Source organism: Mugil cephalus, chromosome 9, assembly GCF_022458985.1.
Source record: "Mugil cephalus isolate CIBA_MC_2020 chromosome 9, CIBA_Mcephalus_1.1, whole genome shotgun sequence".
Taxonomy (NCBI): domain Eukaryota; kingdom Metazoa; phylum Chordata; class Actinopteri; order Mugiliformes; family Mugilidae; genus Mugil; species Mugil cephalus.
The window spans coordinates 27,029,197-27,052,234 of NC_061778.1; the positions used below are offsets into that span (position 1 = coordinate 27,029,197).

At 38.9% G+C, this 23,038-nt stretch overlaps 1 protein-coding gene across 4 annotated transcripts in view; it reads left to right on the plus strand.

Moving 5' to 3' along the window:
* The window catches only part of LOC125013407 (cytoplasmic dynein 2 heavy chain 1), a 117,798-nt gene that overhangs the window by 54,354 nt on the left and 40,406 nt on the right, over positions 1–23,038 (plus strand). For all 4 annotated transcript variants that reach the window (XM_047594055.1, XM_047594058.1, XM_047594057.1 and 1 more), the window contains 12 exons: positions 196–294; positions 2,672–2,795; positions 4,239–4,402; positions 4,624–4,743; positions 5,740–5,874; positions 7,003–7,146; positions 9,667–9,756; positions 15,282–15,347; positions 15,833–15,883; positions 15,973–16,026; positions 16,359–16,490; positions 18,047–18,119. In XM_047594055.1, the coding sequence (XP_047450011.1) occupies positions 196–294; positions 2,672–2,795; positions 4,239–4,402; positions 4,624–4,743; positions 5,740–5,874; positions 7,003–7,146; positions 9,667–9,756; positions 15,282–15,347; positions 15,833–15,883; positions 15,973–16,026; positions 16,359–16,490; positions 18,047–18,119 (1,252 nt within the window). The remainder of the gene's footprint in view (positions 1–195; positions 295–2,671; positions 2,796–4,238; positions 4,403–4,623; positions 4,744–5,739; positions 5,875–7,002; positions 7,147–9,666; positions 9,757–15,281; positions 15,348–15,832; positions 15,884–15,972; positions 16,027–16,358; positions 16,491–18,046; positions 18,120–23,038) is intronic.

The window sequence follows — 23,038 nt, forward strand, 5'->3', positions numbered from 1 at the left end:
ATGAAATGGAAGAGGACATAATGAGAAGAGTGTGGTGGATGTCATTCCTTTGGCGAGTAGATAAATTCATGACACCACTGTTACAGTGCTGAACATGCACACACGTCTCCTATTATTTAGTAATTGAGTTATTTTCTAAGACAAACTCCCAGAACAACTGAGATGCATTTTTTTTTCTCATTGTTCTATACTCAGAGTGTTGCCTGTCCTTTCCTGATTGATCCATCATCTCGAGCTACAGAGTGGTTATGCACACATCTCAAAGAGCACAGACTAGAGGTCATCAACCAGCAGGTAAACACACACTCATACACCCACATCCGTTAGCAAACACACAGTAATTATCCATCTGCATTCCACACTCATTTTTCATCCTGGAGACGTGCTTTTTTTCATTCAGTCAGTACTACACATAATCTCTTACCAAAACATTGTTTCAGTTGAATATTTCTTTAAAGTGTTTCGTTAGATGTCCTCGATGGAGCTTTTTCTTCTTGTCTGATGAATCCAGGTCCAGAGTATCTCATCCACTAGAATACTTGCAACATTTATTTGCCACTGTTTGACAGACCATATGATTAACATTTCCCTTCCTCCTCAGTCGTTCCAGTTGTTTATTTTTATGATTGATTGTAATGATTGCTTAAGAAAACATCATTTTACTGGTCATTGTACACAAGTTACAATGAAATTCTGTTTGGTAGCAGTCTCTAGTAGCAACTTGATGTCGTATTGTTGTGGTGTACTGCTTATTTGTTAATTATTAGTTAGCAGTTATAACATAGTTATTATTATCATAATTTATTCACAAAACTGTAATTTAGTGTTTGTTCCATGACAATCATAGACAAAGCACTGTCCTGCATTAAGTGACCAAAAGGTCTATTTTAATATAATATATATATATATTTAAAATTTATATGAGCCTTTAAAAAAAAGGAACTAGTACAATGGTAAACTGGCAAACAAATCAGCAAAGCTAAAATGCTGCCCAATTATGTGCAAACAATAAAACACGCATTTCGTACAGAAAATTTTAATTGTCCACTCATCATGGATAGAACTCATATACCAGTTACTAGCAAATTGTTAGATAGGTAAGAGAGTCTAGTTCAGTCTATCCCTGGTAGGTCATTCCAGGAATTTCAGCTTCAGAAAAACTTCAACTTCAATGAAAGAGACTTTTTTTTTCTCTTTTATGCGTCAGTCCATTGCACAATTTATATATGTCAACAAACTTAACCAACATTTTCTTTTTTGTAACTTTCTTTTTTATTGAGTTTTCAGTTGTTCTTTTTCCAACATTGAAAACCAAACACACAAACAAATCACAAAATAGCAACAAAAATAGACAAAATATCAACAAGCAGTCAGTTGACAGGGTTGTCCAAGGCCATTCACTAGTGTAGTATGGAGTGATTATTCACACAGGCAATGGGTTACAATTTAAAAGATATGAAGTCCACTTTTCCCAGTTCTGTATGTAATGCTCAGCCCGTAATCTCAGGTGAAGATCAGTTTTTCCATGCACCATATTTTGTTGACAATGGTAATCCAGTCCTTCCTTGATGGCAGATTTGTCTGCAGCCATTTCTTTGTAATGACCTTCTTGCTTGCAGCCAAGAGCACTCTATAGAGATAGCTATCCTGGGTAACAAAGCCAACTGGGATTTTACCCAAATACAGTGTCACAAATGAAAAATTGACTTCTAAACCAAAGATCGAATGAATTTCTCCTATGAGATCCTGCCAATACAGCTGAATGAGGGGACAGGCCCAGAATATATGGAAATGGTCAGCCAAAGACTGTCCACATTGTCTCACATTCAGTGTGTCACATTTGTCAGCATTTATCCTATCCGTGGTAACCCTGCTGTTTAGATTTCAATTTGGGAGTAAATTTAACCAACATTTTCAAGTGTATTAATAAACAAATAAGCCTTAGTATTATTGGAAGCAAATAAAATTGACTTTCTTCACATTTAAATGCAATGAATAAATGAGGCTGCCTGCATTTAGCCAGAGTTCAGATTTCAAATTAGCTACTGCAGTCTCAGAAGAAGGAGAAGAATGCAGAGGTACATGACACCATACACATGGTACGTTGCCATTTTATTCTAATCATATATTAGCATTTAAAAAAGAAGAAGAGAAGAGAAGAGAAGAGACCCAAAATAGAACCTTGGGGAACTCCTTTTCTAGAACAGCAGGATCAGGAACAACATTACCAAAAGAAGACAACACCAATATGAGCCCTCACCAATTAACAAATAATGGTCTATTGTATCAAATGCCTTGGTTATGTATGTGAGAAATAGCAAACTTAAAGTTGTCTAAGACTTTCAAAGCACACAGTCACAGTGTACCTAGATTAGAATATACCTTTAGAATATCACGTGAGTCTAGAAATAGTTTCAGCTGGTGAGACAGGGATGAGTCCAGGATATTGGCAAACGCAGAGAAACTTGAAATGAGTTTATTTTTATTCATTTCTGTTGGATCATGTGAATTCACTCACAGCGGGCCATACAACTGGAATATAATGATATTTGTCATGTTATGTATCTTTGTAATCACTGCACTGTCCCCCAGAATTGATCAATAAGGGAGTTCTATGTTACCATCAAAGTGTAAAATTCTAGGTATTCAATTGGGTATCTTTTCTCTGCAGGACAGTAACTTCATGACATCCTTGGAGCTGGCAGTAAGATTTGGAAAAACCCTTATCATCCAAGAGATGGATGGAGTTGAACCTGTGCTCTATCCACTGCTGAAGAAGGACCTCATAGCTCAGGGTACTTACACACACTCACAGGCGCAAACACCAATTTCATACAAAACCTGGTTGAACAAATCATTTAAACATTGTTAAAGTACTACTACCAATATTATTTTACAAAAAAAAAGTAATTGTATAGTAAGACAGTAAACGCTGCAGAATTATGATTCTTTTCCATCATGCCCACTGTATTGTGTATGTCAGAAAACTCATGAAAAAGATATTCAGACAATTAATGAGCAGACTATATTGCAAATGACTCACTCAACAAAAAAAATGTGACAGGAAAAAAAAAAAAAAAATTAATCTTTGTCATTAAATATCACTGATAAATGTAGTAAAAAGTAGTTGCTTCCCATGTGTTGATTTCCATTAACCAATGATGCGCAAAAGCCAGAAATAGATCCTTCAGATAAAGGGCTGTAGTTCCTCAGTAAGAGCTCATTTATTGAGTTTCCCTAGATTACTCAGTCCTTGCTCCCGGTATTTTAGTAAGATTGAGCTGGTAGAGAGAACGGGCTAATCAGGCTCTGAGTTTACATGTATCCACGGAAATCCACTGTATTACACCCTAGTGCTGTCACATTCAGCTGGCTGCAAGTTCATGTTGATGACACATACTCCATATGTCTCCCAAACATGTCGTGGGAGATGCGGACAACATAAGGAGTAATGTATTACCTTAATTTAAAAAACTGTATGATATTTACGTTGTGTTTGCGTGAGTGCTTGACAAAGACCTGTGTATTCATGAAATCCTTTGTCATGGCCATTTGAAGGAGTGATGCGAATTAGTAAGGTAGTGTGACCTTCCTCAGAAAGTCCTCAGAAAGGTGGTTGCTCGAGTCACTAGATAATACAGACAGCTCAGTCCTTTGCAGCTCTTGGACATAATATCTTCTAACATTATAACAATATGCATTGCTCTGTAGTACACGTTTTTTAATTGATGAACAATCCTTGACATTTCGAATAACATTTTATATTCAAGCATGACTATTTGGGAGCTTCTGATATAACCAGTGATATTTTAGTCCCTTGGTTCAGATAATTACAAATCAATCACGTACATGCAGTATCAACAGAAGTTAGAAACATACCTGTGAAAATGAGGGTGATTCATTCATTCAAGGCTCTGAATCATCCAGGGAGAGGCGGTTGTCTATTTGAAGCTAAACTGAAAAGAGTGGGGGCAGAGAACGTATGTGTGAGGGCAAGTTATACACTTAAAACTGGTGTTGAACAAGAAGGAAAAAAGAGTTAAGACAATGACTTTCCAGTACTGAATTGCAGACATCTGGAAGACAAAGTAGAGGAAAGCGTTAAACAACAGCAGACAAGATTTTAAACTGGGTGCTAAACACAATGTTTCAAATCTATATGCTACAATATATGTTTTTTTAAAGAAACTCTCTATCTTTATGTCTACATTGACATATGTGCTCACATACACATGCAGGTCCCAGATATGTGGTTCAGATAGGGGACAAGGTTATTGATTACAATGAGGACTTCCGTCTCTTCCTGGCAACACGGAATCCCAGTCCCTTCATCCCTCCTGATGCTGTTTCCGTGGTGACAGAGGTCAACTTCACTACCACCAGGGCGGGCTTGCGAGGACAGGTAGGCCACACAATCGCAAACGCAATCTACATCAGCAGCAGTTGTTTGACTACTGTTCAATTTGTGAGCAAAAGAAACGCAAAAGAAGTACTTCTTGTGGTGGAATAGCACCATGCACATATGCAGTATGTATTATATGATGTAGTCATACTGTCTGTGTTTCTGTAGTTCTATTCTATCCCCACTTTCTTATTTGTTTATTTGTCTGTCTGTGTTTTCAGCTGCTAGCCTTGACCATCCAGGAGGAGAAGCCAGAACTGGAGACTGAGAAAACAAGACTGCTACAACAAGAGGAAGACAAGAAGATACAGCTGGCTCAGTTGGAAGAATCCTTGTTAGAGGTACGCATACAACACACAGTGTGAGAATTCTATGGTGTGGTGTACAAAAGCTAGCGCAGTACTCAATTTATTGTATAATGACAATAATTACGTTGAGAAAATCATTGTGAAACCTTCTCCTCTCCCTGTTTGCTCGGTTCTGCCTGCACTGCAGAGGTTGTTGTTGCTCACTCCCACTGTCACTCTGAGAAGATGGTAGTAGGCAGAACGAGAGAGAGTGTACTGATTGAACAGGAGAAGTTGCTGGTGGGGCGTTAATGCTAATGGAGTATTCCACCAAAGCTCCAACACTGCATATTGAACCCATGCCTCTGGTGCTGGAGGACTGCTTTTTTTCCCTGGCCTAGCCCTAGCTAGCTTTAATAGCTGCCTATCCAGCAAATGTGTTGAAATGTGTACCTTAATTAGAAGTTATTTTCTAATTTAATAATTGATCAAAAGCTATGCACCACTGTTGGGTTGAAGTTCACATTCTGTCGATGCAGAACAGGTTCCTACTTTGACAGCTAGGTCTGGTTACATGGTTACACATGTGCACAAATAGCTGAGTGACAATGGGACAAATAGACATAATAGATACAGACACACACAGATACTTCCAAGTGCAGGATGTCAGGGCTTCAGTGGTACTAGACATGTAATTATTCTAGAATTTTTCAGAGCATATTCGACTTGACATTTCCATGCTCCACCGCTTTCTCATCTATTTTGCTTGAATTTATTTTAATACATTTTATCACTTTCAGACATTCCATAGGAGGGAGTGGGGGAGTCATGGTGTTCAATTTAAAACAAACCCAAAACAAAACAAAAAAAAGCTCCCATGAGGTTGTTTCAAACATACTCTTCACTTGCAACTTTTATCAGATCACAGACTTTAGCCAAGCAACGGGCACATGCCAATTTTATGTAATGTCAATTATTCACCCATTTTTTTCTCTGCTGCCTTTCTCTTTTTCACAACCTGCCCATCTGCCTGTATGTTTTCTGTGTCAGACCTTGGCTACAGCTCAGGGTAATATTCTGGAGAACAGGGAGCTGATAGACAGCCTGAACCAGACCAAGGCAAGCAGTGCTTTGATCCAGGAGTCATTACTGGAGTCACACAGGCTGCAGGCATCCTTGGACCAGGTACTGTATATTAGCTTCACATATTTATGCACACACTGCACCAAATACCCAAAATGAAAATAGCGTGAAAAACGGTGTGTATTTTCCAGCCTCACTGGGACAAATGTTAAGACTTGTTGTGAGTCACATGCAGTGCTCTGTTGTGTGGATTATTTGACCAAATAAATACTGCATCCCGGACCTTGGTGTACATCAGAAAAACTCCACTAAAAGCTTCTAAACTATCTCCACTCCAGTGAGGTACTTGATTCTTTGACTTCAAAGGACAGAATACTCAAGCATCAGGATAAACGTCACCTGCTGCAGGTTATCTTTGTTTATGTGTGCAACTGAGGACCTTGTAGTGTTATCCTGACTCATTGACATGCAGGTAAGCTCTTTGTGAGTTTTCATCTGGTAAAACACAGCATTATTGCTGTCTCTTAGTAGCTCAATAGTAAACTGCAAATCAAAAGGGCAAGTTTTCAGAAATGGTGACCTGGCAGCTAGACAATGACAAACAGGTCTCTCGCACATGAGACAGAAGGCAGAAGGAGGCACATGACAAAGAAGACAAACAAGAATCAGACATGCAGACTGATAGAATGTATGTTGATGCCCATTCCTGCCCGTAAATGTGGCTGTACTTTAGTTTAATTTTGGAACCCAGAGTTACATATTTAGACCAGTACTTTTATTGAAATTCTGAAGTTTAAACTGTTACCTGCAATTAAGCCTCTGAGTGGTTTATTGATGCACAAATAAACGATCACTGTGCACACTGCTTCAGACACCAGGCTGCACTTATGGTCAATTATGGGTGTACTGCCGATGCATTACATCCTCCAGGGTGCAGTGTTACACCAGACCTGATGTTGGACCTCTCTCCCAGTTGTTTCAGTTTATTTAGTAAATATCCTGTTTCAGTCTTTCTTGTATGCAACTCACTTCTTGCTGTCTGTCCTTATTTTTTATGTATTTCTTCCTCATACTTAAACTTTTTCTATTATTCTTTGCCGCATTTCTGTGTTTTCATCCATGCTTCTGTATTTTATGTAACCATCTGAACATATGTGCTTCTTTTTCTACTGCTTCTTCGTTTGCCCTCTTTCTGTGCCACTTCTTCATCTTTGCTTGTTTTGATTCTAGGAGCGAGATGCCTACCTGCCTCTTGCAGAGAGTGCTAGCAAGATGTATTTTATCATCACAGACCTGTCGAAGATCAACAACATGTACCGCTTCAGCCTGGCTTCTTTTCTGCGCCTCTTCCAAAGGGCTCTTCAGGCCAAGAAGGTGACAGAATGCCACACAGCTCTTACTTTACTTCCCACTCAAATTAATAATTCAGTCAGTATATAAACATACATGCTAATACACAAACTCTGCTGTTCAGATCTTTGACAAGGATGCCTGTCACATGCCTACACACAGTAAAATTTGAATGAGATCATATTTTACCTGCTGCAAAGTGCATATGGATTTTGTAAACTGTGAAAAACAGTTCTTCACCTTTGTATTTTTCAGGAAACAGTTCAAGTAGCAACAATTCCTCCTATAAGATACACTTTAAAACTATGGTGGGGAACTTTTGTCTCCTCCTGCCTACAGATGGAGAAATTACTCAAACCAGGTTGGCATCTTTTTCCTATTTCCACTGGGAAATGGCCATGTATGTGCATAGATAAAATTACTTCAGAAAATAGTTTGCCAGGAAGTGAGGAAATGCATTTCTCCAAATGAGAAAAGTTGGCAGAAAATTTGAAACCTCTTTTAAAGTAAATATAAATCTACGCCCTGCAGCTGGTCAGCTTATCTGACTGAGGCAAATGGCAAAACTTGCTTTGTCCATCATTAACAAAAAATTAGATCTGTAAAGCTCCTTGATTAAAAAAATAACAACCGGTTAGTATGTAAGGGCTCCTGCTAGTTGCTTGGCAACTGCCAGAGGCAATAAATAGTCTAGCACGATAATTGACTACCCAATGCAATTTCTCTAAATGTCAAACAACTGCTTTAAAAACCTGTGTGCTTTGGTTTGGCACAAGGTCATGGATCACCTGCAATTTGAAATAGGAAACAATCTACTGCTTCTCTTAATATTGCCTTAATATTGGTCATTTGGTAAAATACTTACTACCGTACTAATTTACTGTATTGTATTCAACCGTCAACAGTCAGTCATTTATGTTAGTAAAGGTTTTCACATGTTTTTTTGCTGAGTACAATTATTACTAAATAATTAAACATGACAATCCATTGACTTGAGCATACTGCAATAGAAATATGGTGTTCATTGGTTTCTTAGAATACTTAGCTACGTATCCAAAAAAAAGGCAACTGGACTTGTAGAGCTTTTTGGATATACTGTGACCTGGATGACCAAAAGCCTTCACACTAACATTTATGTAGATTTGGTTTGTGTTTGATAGTTTTATATCATTTCAATCAATGATTTATTATTTTTTGTACATTTACAGTTGGAGGTCCATTTGATTTATGTTAGCACGTTGGCTTGTTTTCCTCAGAGAGTTCTCGGTCTGACCTGTACAGCTGGACAGCATCATGGACTGTCTATCACAGTGCTGTTCTCCATCTGAGCCCCTGTCTGATAACCAGAATACACACATGCCCATACACACGCACACACTCACACACACACACACACACTCACACACAGGCAGACGCACACAGACGGGTTGAGAGATTGAGCTCTAATTCTTCAAATCCTGTGTGGATTGTTAGAGCCAGCTCTATCATCCAAGAATGTCACCAGGCAGCATCTGGTCAACTCTGTTACCAATTTGTCTGTGTAGGTAGGTATGTTTGTGCACATTGTGTGCAGTCAGAATAGTGCACTGATTCATGGACTCTCTGCCTTTGTATCTTTTCCTTGTTTGTGGTATTGGATGAGCAAGTTTCATTTGCCATGAGCTGCAGATGGTTTCAGAGATCTGGAAGAGTTTTTTTTTCCCTCTCATGGCTGATATAACACGCTCTTATTTGCTAACGGACACAGATCTGCACCGCCACACACACACGTTAGCAAGCACACACACAGTGTTTATACCCTGTGCACAGAAAGGGCTAACATGTACTCACAAGTCTGCAGGAAGCAGCAGATATTCAGAAGAACTGATTGGGTCAAATGGAAAGAGAGACTCCATCTGGAATTTCTGTTGTATTTTCTGTGTGTGTGATTCTCATGCTCTAATTGCCCCATTTCACTGCATCTGTCGGATTTTCTTAATCTGCCTATTTCATCATTGTGTCTCTGTTCTCTACTGTATAGTTACATTACTCTTGAGCTCCATTGAGTCTAATATCGCTGTTGCAATTTGTATATCAGAGAGGACAAGCAAAGACACTGTGGAAAAAGGAAGGTCCACATTGAACTTAATTGTGTTTCTTTGTGGCTGTGGAACAAACCCTCAAGAGAATCCGGGTTGCCCTCATGTCATCGAAAGAGAGGTCAAATTTGAATAAAAATGTCAACACTACACTTTTCAGTTCGTTAACCTTACGTAGTCAGACTAATCTTATCAGTACACTTCATTGAGCTTTCATTATCTTATTGGAATCTGTCTGAATGAGGGGCATCTTGTTGTTTTTGCATCTTGATCATCCAGTCAGAGCAATGTATGGGCAAGGGAACTTTGAGCTGCCTTACAGGCTTCATCTAGAACAAACTTAGCAATAATGAGCGACATTACACACAGACACATGTATCATATCGTATTAACAAAGAGTGATAACAAAACCTAAATGTCCCATCTCCTTTCAAATCACTGAACGTGTGTTGTGTGTGCATTTCAGGAAGAGGAGAACACTGAAGCCAGGATTGCTGCTTTAGAGGCCAACTTGAAGAATATGGTGTATGAGTATGTCTGCCGGTCACTTTTCAAGGTAATAAACTTAACACATTTAGACACAGTAATGATGAAAATGTGGCCCTGAGCAACTATAAAACTTCCTTTTAGCACTCCATGATTTTCTGTGGTGGTGAGTTGGTGGTGACAGGAACTGAGTCACTGTACTGAATGTGTTTTGAAACCCCAAACAGTTTGATTCCTGTCTTGATGTTTTTTTCCATCATCCATAAACACACTCATTAATCGGTCCTCTTTCAGTACTCACAATGCTAGAGAAGTCTCTTTGCCAAGCTGCCTAATGTTATTGTGGACAAGTTGACCATTGTCACATTTTGATAATGTGTACTGGCAGAGAAATTAATTAAGCTTATAAGCACAAATGGAATTTTTGAATTTGGCATAATATTGTCTGTACTGAAACATGCACATTGTCTTATCTTGTAGGTGATCATGAGGCTTAAAATGAAAGACTAAAACTCATGTTGGTGTCTTATTTAGCAGCAAAGCCAGTTACAAGGAAATTGCTGAAAGTGCACTGAAATCTTGGCAGTTTTCTTACCTAAAGCAGCAGTATAGTAGTGTTAGCGGCATGTTAAACCAAAGGCCCAATCCGATAAACACATCCATTCACTCATACAATGAGGCCTCTGTGGGTTGCACACTAATGAAATGTCAAATATTGAACGAGGCGGCAGTCACTGCATCGACCAGGCAGTAAATGGTAAATGTAATTTCTTTATCTGTTAATGTGTGTGTTTGTGTTTGTGTGTGCGTTGTGTTATATCAGTAGTAATCCACATTTCAAGTAGAGTCAGGGGTGCCTGTTAACTGCTGTCAACACCTACACACAAAAACAGACTCATGTACACCGACTTATAGACAGCACCAGGCCACTTATTAGCAGAGGGGAAATGGTTTGTTTCCTTTAACAGTGCCTCTGTGTGGCTCTGTGTCCCGTGTGTGCTGCAAAAGACGGGACAATGGGTTCAGTGAAAAAAATGGACAATGAGTGAGGTACGAATAAGGGCAGCATAGCAACATTTGAGAGGAGAAGGGAATCAAGACTAAAAAACATCATTCATTTTACTCTGTTAGAAAGGAATATCTTTTGAAAAACTACATTAAATATTACATTCCACCACTAACTGATTCATCTTAATAAGATATCTATTGACAATGGCTAGATACATCAATATAAATAAAGACTTGGTGGTATGCTCTACCATATATTGATTGTTGATGAGCAAACCTTGTTTGCACTTGGTTTTAATATTTGTCAAGTTAGTTCCACGTGTAACTCCCCACTTGAAAGGGAGGTGGCATCAACCCAGAGTTCACACTGGATTTCACTCTCAATAACAAGTCTGTTTTTCCTTTTTTCACTCTTTTTATTTTCCAAAAGGTTGTACGGTTAGTTATCAGTAAATTGCTGGCAGTTATCAGGCGGTGAAAAACCTTTAATAAGAAACACAAAAGAAATTACCTTAAATACAGAAAACATGCATTAATAAATGTTTCAAACTCCAAAAGTGCATTTCCCAAATTATTTTAACCAAATATGTTTTTACAGTGTATTTTAATTGATATCTTATAGTAACATATATTTTACCATCACTCTTTAATATACCATTATGGAGTCCCTTTAATCATCTTTTTAAACCAATGAAAATACTATTTTTAATAGTTTAAATTACTTTTATCATTACTTTCCCAAAGTGAGCAAATGTAAACACAAATTCAATAAGAAAATAAACAAACATTTATACAAACTAAGCAGAATTAGTCTCCGACCGAGCAGCTCAGGTGAGCGTCAAACAAAGTACGAGCATGTTTACACGGCAGCATTTTGCAAACTTTCAGTCTCTCAGTGAGTTTAGGAAACGTCGGCTTCTTACTGGCTGCCTCTCTGGGGATTCTCGGTGTCACTTTGCAATTTTTGCATGCTGTTTTCAATTCTTTGGGTTGTTTTTACCACTCTTCATTTACTTTGTCTGTTGCACACTCCCCTCTCTCTCTCTCCCCTGTTGTGTGTGCCACTGTAACATGCCCGGTGGGCAGCAAGGTGCACCAACCTCTGGTTCCGCTGTTCATTAATTACTCATGAATCCGATGTTTTTTGGGCTTGACTTCACAATATTTGTCTTGAGTGATTAGATCATGACAATTTTTGTGTGATAGCCACACAAACTGCTTGCAAAGATTTTTTGGGATGTTTTCTCTCACATATGTTTTTTGTATCAGTGGTAATGTGTCCTCAACAAGGTTGTAACAGAAAATGCACTGGTTCTGTATGTGACAACAGGCAAAGACAAAAGCAGGTAGACTACTCTTGAAACATGTTGTTTTTTATATTTAACCTGAGCAAAACAAAAGTGGTGCTTGACAGACTGATGTTGTGAGTATCTCTTAAAACAGAAGAGTAAGAAGATGTTTTCATTCTACAGGGATGTTCATTTGGTTTATAGCAGCACTTAATACAAAAGGCAGGGTTTGGCTGAAGCCTGATACCGATCTGATCATTTTAAAAATGCATGGATCTGCCCGATACTAATCTACCATCCCTATTAATAACTGTTGCACACAATTTTACCATTGACCATATAATCTATTTTTATTAATTTTCTTAGTCTTTGGCAGCCCACCATAGTATTTACATTGAATAGGAAACCCTGCAGTATTTCCTTAATTAGAATAGTTTAGATGTTCTGGATACAATTCTAATAATTCTAATTTGTGTCTTCCCATCATTCTGGGTTGACTTGGTTTCAATTAAAATGTATAATATTTGAATATGACAATGATTGAATTATATTATTGACCAAAATAAATGCTTCAGTAACAACAATGTCTAGGCTTTGTTACATCTTAGCTTGTTTTGTTTGTGGAATGGTTGGTCTTTACGTGCAATACCATGAAAGTTTTTCTTTGGTTTACACTGAGGTGGATCTTCATATATGGTCACTTGTCTTGTTGCTGATGTAAACATTCAGGAGGTTAAACTTGGGGGTGAGAATGTGGATACGTCTCTTGATATGTGCAGTAGTTTGAGTTGTGGTGATGTGCTGAAATGTGACATGTTCCAGGTTGTTCTGTCTGCTGAGGTTCCTGTCCTGTCAGAATGCAGCAGCAGCTCACACACACTCACAGACTTTGTTCATAGTTGTACTCTCTTTACTTCATTCTCTCTGACACATAGTGTGTATGTGCACGTACACAGACATGTAAGCACACACACACAGGCTAAGGCATGCACTCAAAAACTCTTTGTTTTATCCATCATGTCATATGGCTGGACTCTGTTCACTTGTGTGCGCTGCCACTGCGGTAGATGGAGTTGGACTTGGCAGCTTAGTGTCAATCATTCAGGCACTGGATCAAGACATTAACTGTGGAGTGGGTCAGAGAGGGGGCATGGTAGTGTAGAGTTTGGTCTAAATGTAACTTTGCCTCATTTGAAGGTGACTCTACATCAGTAGGTAAAAGAACACAATATAATAATATAAGGATTTGCAAATTAGAAGATTCTGAAGTTGTTGAGCTGTAGGCTCAACACACCATTCCTTTGGCAAAGAACACTACAGCAGTGAAACTGGTTTCACTGGTTTAATTTTTTTTTCTCTTGAAGTGCCCCTTCATTTTATCTATAAGGGTGCTCTTTTGGTGTGGTGGCTCTCCTGGACCAAATCAGCTGAGCTGAGCCTGTTAGAGAGGGTGGTCTCAACCCAATTTTAATCACTCCCTGGAGTAGTTCATTTAAGTGAGAGCACATGTTAATCATGTACCGATATGGCGTACTATTTATAAGCTTCTAATTATCTAACCAGTTGACCCAATAAACAATATGTTGTTGTGTATCTCCAGAATGTGTTTTCTCCTTCTGATGTGTCTGGCAGCAGCAGTGAACCTTCACAGCACATTTTTTCAGAACACTGGTACATGAAACACAGAATAGGAATAAATGCCATTGACCAGACTTGCTGCTGATGCTTCATTGTCAGTGTGATTATTTCCTTCAAAATTATGACCAAGGGCAAGACTCAACAACGGTACTCACAACATTATAGAAGTCTCTTTGCCAAGCTACCTAATGTTATTAAGGACAAGTTGATCATTGTCCCATTTTGATAATGTGTGAAGACTCGCAGAGAAATTAATTAAGCTTATGAGCACAAATGGAATTAATTTATCCACCGTGAATGGCATTTGTTCCCATACTGTGGTTCATGAACCTGTGTTCTGTGTGTGAAGAACATGTTCACTTTGATCGAGCACATAGAGTATATGCTGCATAGGCAGACTGCTGCTGTCAGACACCTCAGAATCATTTCATGTCTTGGTGCCATGTGCATGCTTTCTTCCTTATTTCTAACTGATCGTCCAGTTATCAAATCAGAATGATTGATGCCACTGCGGTTACCAAAGAGGTGTTTGTAAATCTATTACTATCTCCCTTATGTATACCTGATATTATGTCCAGCAGTGAGGTGATTAGATTAACACAGTCATTTCACTTTTTGCCACATTACAAAACACAGCGCTTATTGTATTACTGACTTGCCTGCTAATTTTAATTATTTTGTCCTTGACACCCATTTCTTTAGTGCATAAAATTAGATTTAAATATACAGGACAACAACACAAGCAGTATGGCTGTGTTTCTCCAAGAATGTTTAGTAAAAGTGAAAGTGCTTACATTATTTGGAGAGAAAGGAATGAACAATGAAGGATACCATAACTGAAGAAAGTAATAAGACATTTATATAATGCTTTTTGTCGGCCATTTTTACAACAGACAACAATTTTACCAAATGGATAGGTATGACTAAGCACATTGAAAGTGTTTCTCAAAGAACATAGTCAGGAAATTTTACATGCTGCTCATTTCCTGTCCATCGTTATTGAAAGAGTTGATTTTACCATACCATACAAGGTATTTGCCTTGATGTTTGGTGCAATAAACATAAGTCTAAGTAAGGAATAGGTTTAAGAATTTAAAATAAAATATGTCAGGGGGCAGCCTAAATGTAAAAAATAAATAAATAAATAAATAAAATATTAACTGAACTCTCAAACAAGGCCCTCCTAAGTGTCGTCCTAGCTGTCTGCATCCATTTTCTTACATTTAGCCTCATTTAAACCATTTCCTAAATCACTTGTTACTTTCTCTGTTTCATTTTCTCTTTCTGTTGTATTTACTGTTTCAAGTCAAGTCCCTTGGCCACTGCTTTTATGTTTCTGTCGGTGGGATGAACATCTTGATTAGTGGGCGTTTCTGTTATCTCTATTTAAACTGTATAGGCAGATTAGAAAGAAAGAAAGAAAGAAAGGAAGAAAGGAATATAGGCACATTAAGAGGGATAACAGGGCTGTACCCCTTTGCAAGTCCTTTAGGGAGGCAGGCTAAGCTGCATATCAGCATGTAGAATATCCTTTTCACACTTTAGTAGATATTTGTAGATATTACATAACTTTATTTTGCCTTTAGCCTGGTTTTGTATTATTGTTATACTGTACTCTTTACTGTATATCAATTTCTCTCTCTATCTCCCTATGTCTCAGGCTGACCAGTTGATGTTTGCTATGCACTTTGTGAAAGGCATGTACCCTGAACTTTTCCAGGAGAATGTGAGTCATTTTGTATCTTGATTTTAAGACTTTCATTCCTGACTTCTTTAATAAATAAAATATAAAACTGTTTAGTCAGTTAATACAGTTATTTTTTGATAAATCTCTTTCTTATAGGTCCATTAATCACTTGGTTAACTTTGATCTACATACAACTATAGTCTTTGATTAATTTACTAACTTTTCTGTTGAGATGCTTGTGCATGGTGGTTGTGCTGCTGTGGGAGGTCGTTAAATGGTTTTAAAAAGTTTAAACCATTTCCACACTTCTAACGATCAGGTTGGGGCTTCTTTTTTGATAAACTCGGATTCCCAGCATGCATGGCAGTTACAGTGCGCATAATTGGGGACTAACAAAAATTGCAACAGGTCAATAAATTCCATGAAAATTGATGAATACATAAGTGATGACATCGACAGCTGCTGCAGCCCTACTTTGAGCCTGCCAAATGTCTTAAAGACCTAAACACTGATGCTTGTTGTAGGAATGGAATGTCTTCACTGGATCCATCGTAGGAGAAATGTTTAAGAAAGAAGTAAGAGTGAAGCTTTTTTTTTTTTAATTCTGACAACAAGAAAGGACCATACGTTTCCATCTTGACTAAACCCTCTCTTCTGTCATCAGGAGTTCCCTTCTTGGATTGATCCGGAGAGACATGGAGCAGTGGCCATTTTAAAAGTAAACCTAGTGATATCCATATGGACACACAAAAATATACATCCTAATGTGAAGGCGTATTCTCTAGGTTTAACATTATTATACTATTGTTACAAATGCAATGTGTGACAGAAGTAACAGTAACAACATAATGTCTCATGATGCAAATGGCAAGTTTGACCTTTGGATGATTTTTTTCCTAACCAGCAGACATCCAAGTTTTCTACTTCATTTTAAAAAAATGCCAAAAAAAATCTTAAGACCTGGCTGTTTTATCAAACATGATATCTTGACCTGTCTTTCACCCTGTTAACTTGGCACTTGCCTATTAACGTGCCACCTGTCTTTTCCAGGCTACATTCCCAGCTCTCTACCAGACCCTGTGTTTGAGCGACTCAGATCTTTGGCTGTCCTTCTTGCAGAGCTCACAGTGTGAACAGGAAATCCCATCCTCCATTGCCAAGAAGATTACTTCCTTCCAACAGGTCAGCTTCAAGTCATGCCTATTTTTGCTTAACCATTGTGTCTTCTTCATCTCATTCTCAGGTATTCAGATGATTTCTTTTGCCTTGCCATATACATATGATCTCTTAAAATAACCATAAAGGGGTATACACGTAGAAAGAGAATGCCAGCGATGTGTAGTCAAGAGAATGTTAATCAAATTCAGGAAGTGATAGACAAAACAAAAGTAGGACTGTCAAAATGAACGTTCTACCAGTTGATCTGGTAGTGACAGGCAGCAGAACCAACGGAAAAAGATGGAAGACGCTAAACAGCACGTTGGCCCTCTCCGTGTGAAATTTGAGTAAAAACAAAACAAGACAGAACAGTCGGACTGTCACTGTCACAGATCAACTGCCCATTTGCGCATACACAATTGTAACAAGCTGCCCAAAATACGTTGCTGGAGATGTTTCTATGCTGCAGATGGGTTAATGGTAGGGGTGTAACGATTCATCCACTACATCGATGAATCGATTTATTTTCCTATTATCCGACTACATCGATCTGTGCTCGGCAAGTTGGCCCTCCGGACAACATACATCGATCTAATATCGATTTAAAAGGTAATCGATCGATTTTATCGATACTAGGAAATAACATACAAATTATTTTATATACCAAAAACACCTTTATACAAATATGCGATAGCTTCCGGCTAACGTCAATGGCAAAATTTAAATATATGCTAATGCTAAAATTCGCCTTGGAGTCTCCTCATCTCCCCGCCTCATCCCACCAGTGACACACAGGGAACTGAGCAAATAGAAAACAACTCGATGAAACGTCGGATAATTTAACGTGCAGCGTCGGTCACCACCATCATGTGATATTGTCAACAGACCAGCCGTAGTGAGAAGTCAGCGCTTAAAAGAGGAGATAATAAACAGAAACGGACATGTGATGTTAAACTTCTGGGCCATAATAACCTCGTTCTTTATCGATAAAGCGAGCGGGTGGGGAGTTTAAAAGGCGATGGTAACTGGTAGATTAAGAACCCCAAAGAGTAAATACTGAGCAAGATAGTTATCTGTTGGCAGCCGCCACTCTTAAATGAATGTAGAGGAAACACTGAGTAGGTATTTATTTCAGTCAGACTGGTTTAGTTTTGGCTAAAAAGGTACTGAATCGATTTCAAGTCACTGAATCGTTTCAGATCATATCGTTCTAAATGAACCAAAATCATCCTTGAATTGTATCGGCAACCACGAATTGTGATTGGAATCGAATCGTTGTTAAAGCAAATCGTTACACCCCTCGTTAATCTAGTTAATGGCGTTACAATTTTTTATCATATTAATCATGATGATGATGGATTAATCCATCTTAATGCATTAATTTTGACAGCACTAAAAAAAAACCTTTGCGAAATGTGTGGCTAGACAGAAGTCAAGAACATATAATATATTTGCAGTTGACTTACATTTACACTATATTCACATAAATATATTTTTTAAGTGGACTTTTAAGAATATGTGATAAGTGTTGATGAATACTTGTTTATTTCTCCCTCGATTAATTTTTGCTCTGCCCACAGCTGCTTTTGGTTCAGGCAGTCAGACCAGACCGACTACAGAGTTCTATGACAGCCTTTGCCTCCCAAGCCCTAGGTAAGTGCTTCACCTTAGTAGTTTCAGTTATATTATATATTTAGCAATGTTTCCTAAATGGATGGGAGTTCGTAATGCTGTATCATATCATAATGTATCAGGGATGTGTGGGGAGGGGGAGGCAGGTAAGGCAGGTTCCACCAAGAAAAATGATGATTAAATAGATTATACCATTTCTGCCTTAGTTTGTGATGTAAATAGCTTTTCCTTATGATTCCAGTCATTTCTGTAGTTTTTAGTTAAAATCCCTGAATTTGGGTTTTTCCTGTGTAAATATGAGTAAGAGATGGGCCAGGTGAGTCTCACTTCTAATTACACAATCTATATAATGGTTGTACACACTTGGGTTAAATGTCTTGAATTTCCATAGTCTAGGTAATCTGTTTCATATATGTTTATAGCGTATTTAGTCGTGCTGTCGAGATTTGGTTTTTTGTTGTTTGTTTTCACACTGGGTAGGCTACTCTCAATAATGTAGAATGAGTATGAATGAAATGTGGAATTTCAAACATGTGATTTCTCTTACTCTCTCTCTTACCTGCTACAGATTTTAACAGTGTTCCTCGGCCAAAAATGTACCTTTTCTATTTACGTAAAGAATTTTCATATGAGATGTGAAACACATAACCAGTTAATGTGGAAGCAGCCAATTGAATGTATTTAAGCTAATCTATTGGGTTAATATTTGTAAAGTAAAACTTACTCAGAAAGATTCAGTGCCTCACCTGCCATGGATGCCAATTAGACAAACCCACAAAACAGAACAAAATGCAGATAAAATGAATGTTTTTTTGTACAAAGCAACTATGATCAGCTGTTGAATAATTTTGAGCAGTATTTGTGTATTCCCTTATGAAGATTCAGTAAAGCTGAGTGAGACTGCAATTAATAATGAGATACACACATCCATTAATTGACTGTTGCTTATCCATTTGGGTAAACTACCTGTGCACTTACTCTGCTATATAGAAAGCTGCTTAGTTTTTTGTATTTGCCTTTACACTATACTCAAACAAATTATTCTCACATAACTGTTTTATTATGGATTTCTGAGTCATATTTCCCACTTGTCATCAGTGATGTTTTTTCTTTCATGATAGTCCTCTCCATTCTTTGTCTTTATGTTTCTTTCATCACTGCGAGAGAACCACTGTTCTTGAGCAAATGCCACATGCACAAACACACTCACTTCTGTCTGTGAGCCCTTTTTTTCCTTTGTTTTCTCTTTTGTTACCCATTTTGAAACAAACAAAGATAAAAGCATGCACTCTTCACATTTAGTTACAATTAGACAAAGACAGCAGAGCAGTTATATGGATGGAACCTTCCAGGATTTTAGTTATTCTCTGAGTTTTGTACAGGTCTATCTAATCAGGGCGGAGTTCAGTACATAATCACCTGACATGTGTGTTAAAGTCATGATGTACATACATAAAACAGCGCCGTTTGTGCTTCTGAAACAGTGGTAGTGATCATTGAAGACAGTTGCTGTTAAAATATTCTACTACGCCCAATATGATGTGAGTGATTATTTGCATACAGAGTGCAAATTATATCTCATCGACATTGTTTTAACATCCGCAAAATATGATATGTGATTTCAAAGTCTCTTCAGACCCCATTGCCAAAATACTGCTGATGTGAAGCATGCTTTCTATCTTTCTTGATCTTAGTCCAAATTATTAGGTCTGTCTTCCTCTGAAAATATACCTTCCATCCTGTTTTCTCTTTTTTTGGTTTTGTCCACTGTTGTGAGGAATGTCTCGACTGGTGCAGTCATCGCTTGTGGCACTACTGGGAACTGCACAGATGGTACCATGAAGGGGAGAGAGACCGTGAGTGTGATGAAGGGAACCTGTGAGATGGCCTGGGGTTGTGATCTCCCCTTGAGCTTCACATCCCCAACAGTGTTTGTTGGCAGGAACAATACGTGAGCCTCAGCCAAACTACTGGAATGCAGAGTTTGTCCTTCCAGTCAAGGTGCAGTAAGTTTCTTGGGTCCTGTTGTGTTGTCTATACATCTAAAAAAAGAGGACTAAGAACTACCAACAATGGAATTGAATTACAGGCAGCAGAGCGTGACAATGAAGCCTGTTGCATAGAGGTAACTTGATCTGGTTTATTTTCTCCCATTCAAATTGACAGTTCATCTGTTTTGTGTGATTTTTTATGTCTTGCATTTCTGACTTTGCTGTGGTTGAACTTGGACCCCATAGCACGACCATGGTTCTCTAGGTGGTGGGTGAGTGTCTGCTGCCAATTTGGTCTGACAGTCCTGTTTTCTTTGATGGTATAGTTCACAGTTGTAAGGAATGTTTGTAGCATTGCTGGAAGCTGCACAGATGACAATGTGAAGGGGAGGACGTCAGGTGGAACTGACGTGATGAAGGGAACATAGCCAGGCATAGCCTGGGGTTGTGATCTTGAGCAGTGTTAAAAGCATGGGGCTCAGAAAAACTGCCATAATGCAGAGTTGGTCCTTTATTCACATTTATTGCCATGTATGTATCTAGAGCTGTATCAGAATTTGTTGCTCCTGTGACCTGCAACGCCTGGTGAACCTGGGAAAATATTAAGTATAAGTATGCATGCTTCACGCAAAAGTTTCCTCAAGAAATAATACATACAGTGTTTCAGTCCAATTTGTTTACATTGCCTCATCAAGAATTTTAAAAAAAATTCTGAACCTGAAACTCAAGGCAAGGCAAACCACTAAAGCTGAGTAACTCATGTTACTGCCCCAAAAAAACAATCTTGTTGAAATATTATGCATTTTTTAACCACTTCTGGGTGCTGGATAGTGGTCTCCCTGGTCCTGCGGGTGGTTCTCGCTGGTTCTGGCTGACTCCACTTGATGCGACAGAGTACATCCCTGAAACATCCTTTGTTGTAGGTATGGTCTGCCGAGTCTCCTCCTGTGAGTTCTCCCATCCCATCTCTTGATCCACGGAGCAAGGTTCCATCTCATTAAATTATGAATTATGAGTAATGTCCACCACCCTCTATACGGCACCATATACAGTGGTGTGAAAAAGTGCCCCCTTCTTGATTTCTTTGCATATTTTTGGTCACACCTTTTAAATTAAGTTTTATTTATTATTAAGGGGAAAAAATCCAAACCTACATGGCCTTGTGTGAAACATCACACCTGAATTTCTCTAGCCCACCAAGGTGGAAAGAGGTTCAGGAGGCGGTGAGGCGCGCCAAAGCCTCTTCAGCCCAAGGACGTAATGAAGTCCCATATCTGCTGTATAAAAGTGCACTAGATGGATTGAGATTTCTTTGGAAATTGATAAAGATAGTTTGGAAGAAACAGGTCATTCCCAAGGCATGGCGTAGAGCAGAGGGGATTTTCATCCCAAAAGAGAACGGCTCAGTAGAGATAAGTCAGTTTAGACCGATCAGTTTGCTTAATGTTGAGGGGAAGGTCTTCTTCAATGTTGTGGGACAGAGGCTGTCCAGGTACTTGGAAGAAAATGGCTTGATTGATACATCGGTGCAAAAGGCTTTTCTAGATGCTTAGAGCACACCAGTATGATTTGGCACCAAATTCAGTTAGAAAAGAGAGACCTGGATGCTGTATTTCTATACCTGACTAATGCATTTGGTTCAGTTCCTCACGGTTTGTTATGGGAAAGTTTTGATTTTTTTTAGAGTTCCAGGTAGTATCAAATGCTTTGTCAAAGCATATTTTGCAGATATACAGCTGTGCTTTAACACATCAGAGTATACTACAGCATGGCAGCAGCTGAATGTAGGCATCATGGCAGGGTGTACACTCTCTCCACTAGCCTTTACAATAGCAATGGATGTGATTATTACGGCCTCGAAATGGGTGGTAGGTGGAGAAAAGCTGCATGGAGGGCTTTGTCTCCCTCCAATTAGGGCCTACATGGATGACATGATGACTGACGTCAACTGCTCCATGTACTAGCAGACTGCTGGATAAATTAAACAGCAACTTGCACTGGGCTAGGATGAAGGTGAAGCCAAGTAAGTCTAGGAGTATCTCAGTTGTTAAAGGAAAGGTAATAGATAAGAAATTTGTCATTAATGAGGAGGTGATTCCCACAGTGCTAGAGAAGCCAGTGAAGAGTCAGGGAAGGTGGTATGACGCAAGTCTCGAGAGACGCGCTTCAGGAGGCACAGGCTGCCCTCAGGCTTAGGGATATCATGGGGCATGTGCAGCAAGGGCGTGGAGGCCTGGGACTGTGTACAGTGAAACCTCTGTGGAGCAAGGCATCTGTAGCAGAAAAGAGGAAGATGGTAGTGGAAGAAATTCATAGACAAGAGGAAACAATGAGATGCACTAGCGCAGTGTCGCAGGCAGTGGGTGAACTGGGAGAGTGTAGAGAAAAGGAAGGTGTCGTGGAGAGAGCTGTGGAGCATGGAGGCTAGTAGGATTAGATTCATGATACAATTTATGATGTGCTGCCATCTCCCCAAAACCTAAAGCAGTGGTTAGGGGAGGATGCTGCCTGCCCACTTTGTTCTTGTGTATGTACGCTTAGCCACATATTGACAGGTTGCAGGGTTAGCCTCTCCCAAGGGAGATACACCTGGCATCACAACCAGGTTCTGAAATGCTTAGCAGCTGCAATTGAGGAAAAATTAATTCCTCATCTGCTAGAAAGGACAATAAGCATATTATGTTTGTTCAGGAGGGAGATAAGGCCAGACCAGCGAGATTCAGGTATAGTGCAGGGCAGCTAAATGTGGGTGGAGTCTGGGAGCTGAGGACCGATTTAGATGGCAGTTTGAGTGTTCCACAACAGATAGCCGTGACCCTCAAAAGACCGGACTTTCTGTTGTGGTCTGAGAAAGAAAGGATAGTGTGTTTTGTGGAATTAACGTGGGAAGACAGAGCTGAAGAGGCGAATGAGCACAAGACAGATAGATACGCAGAGTTGGCATCAGAA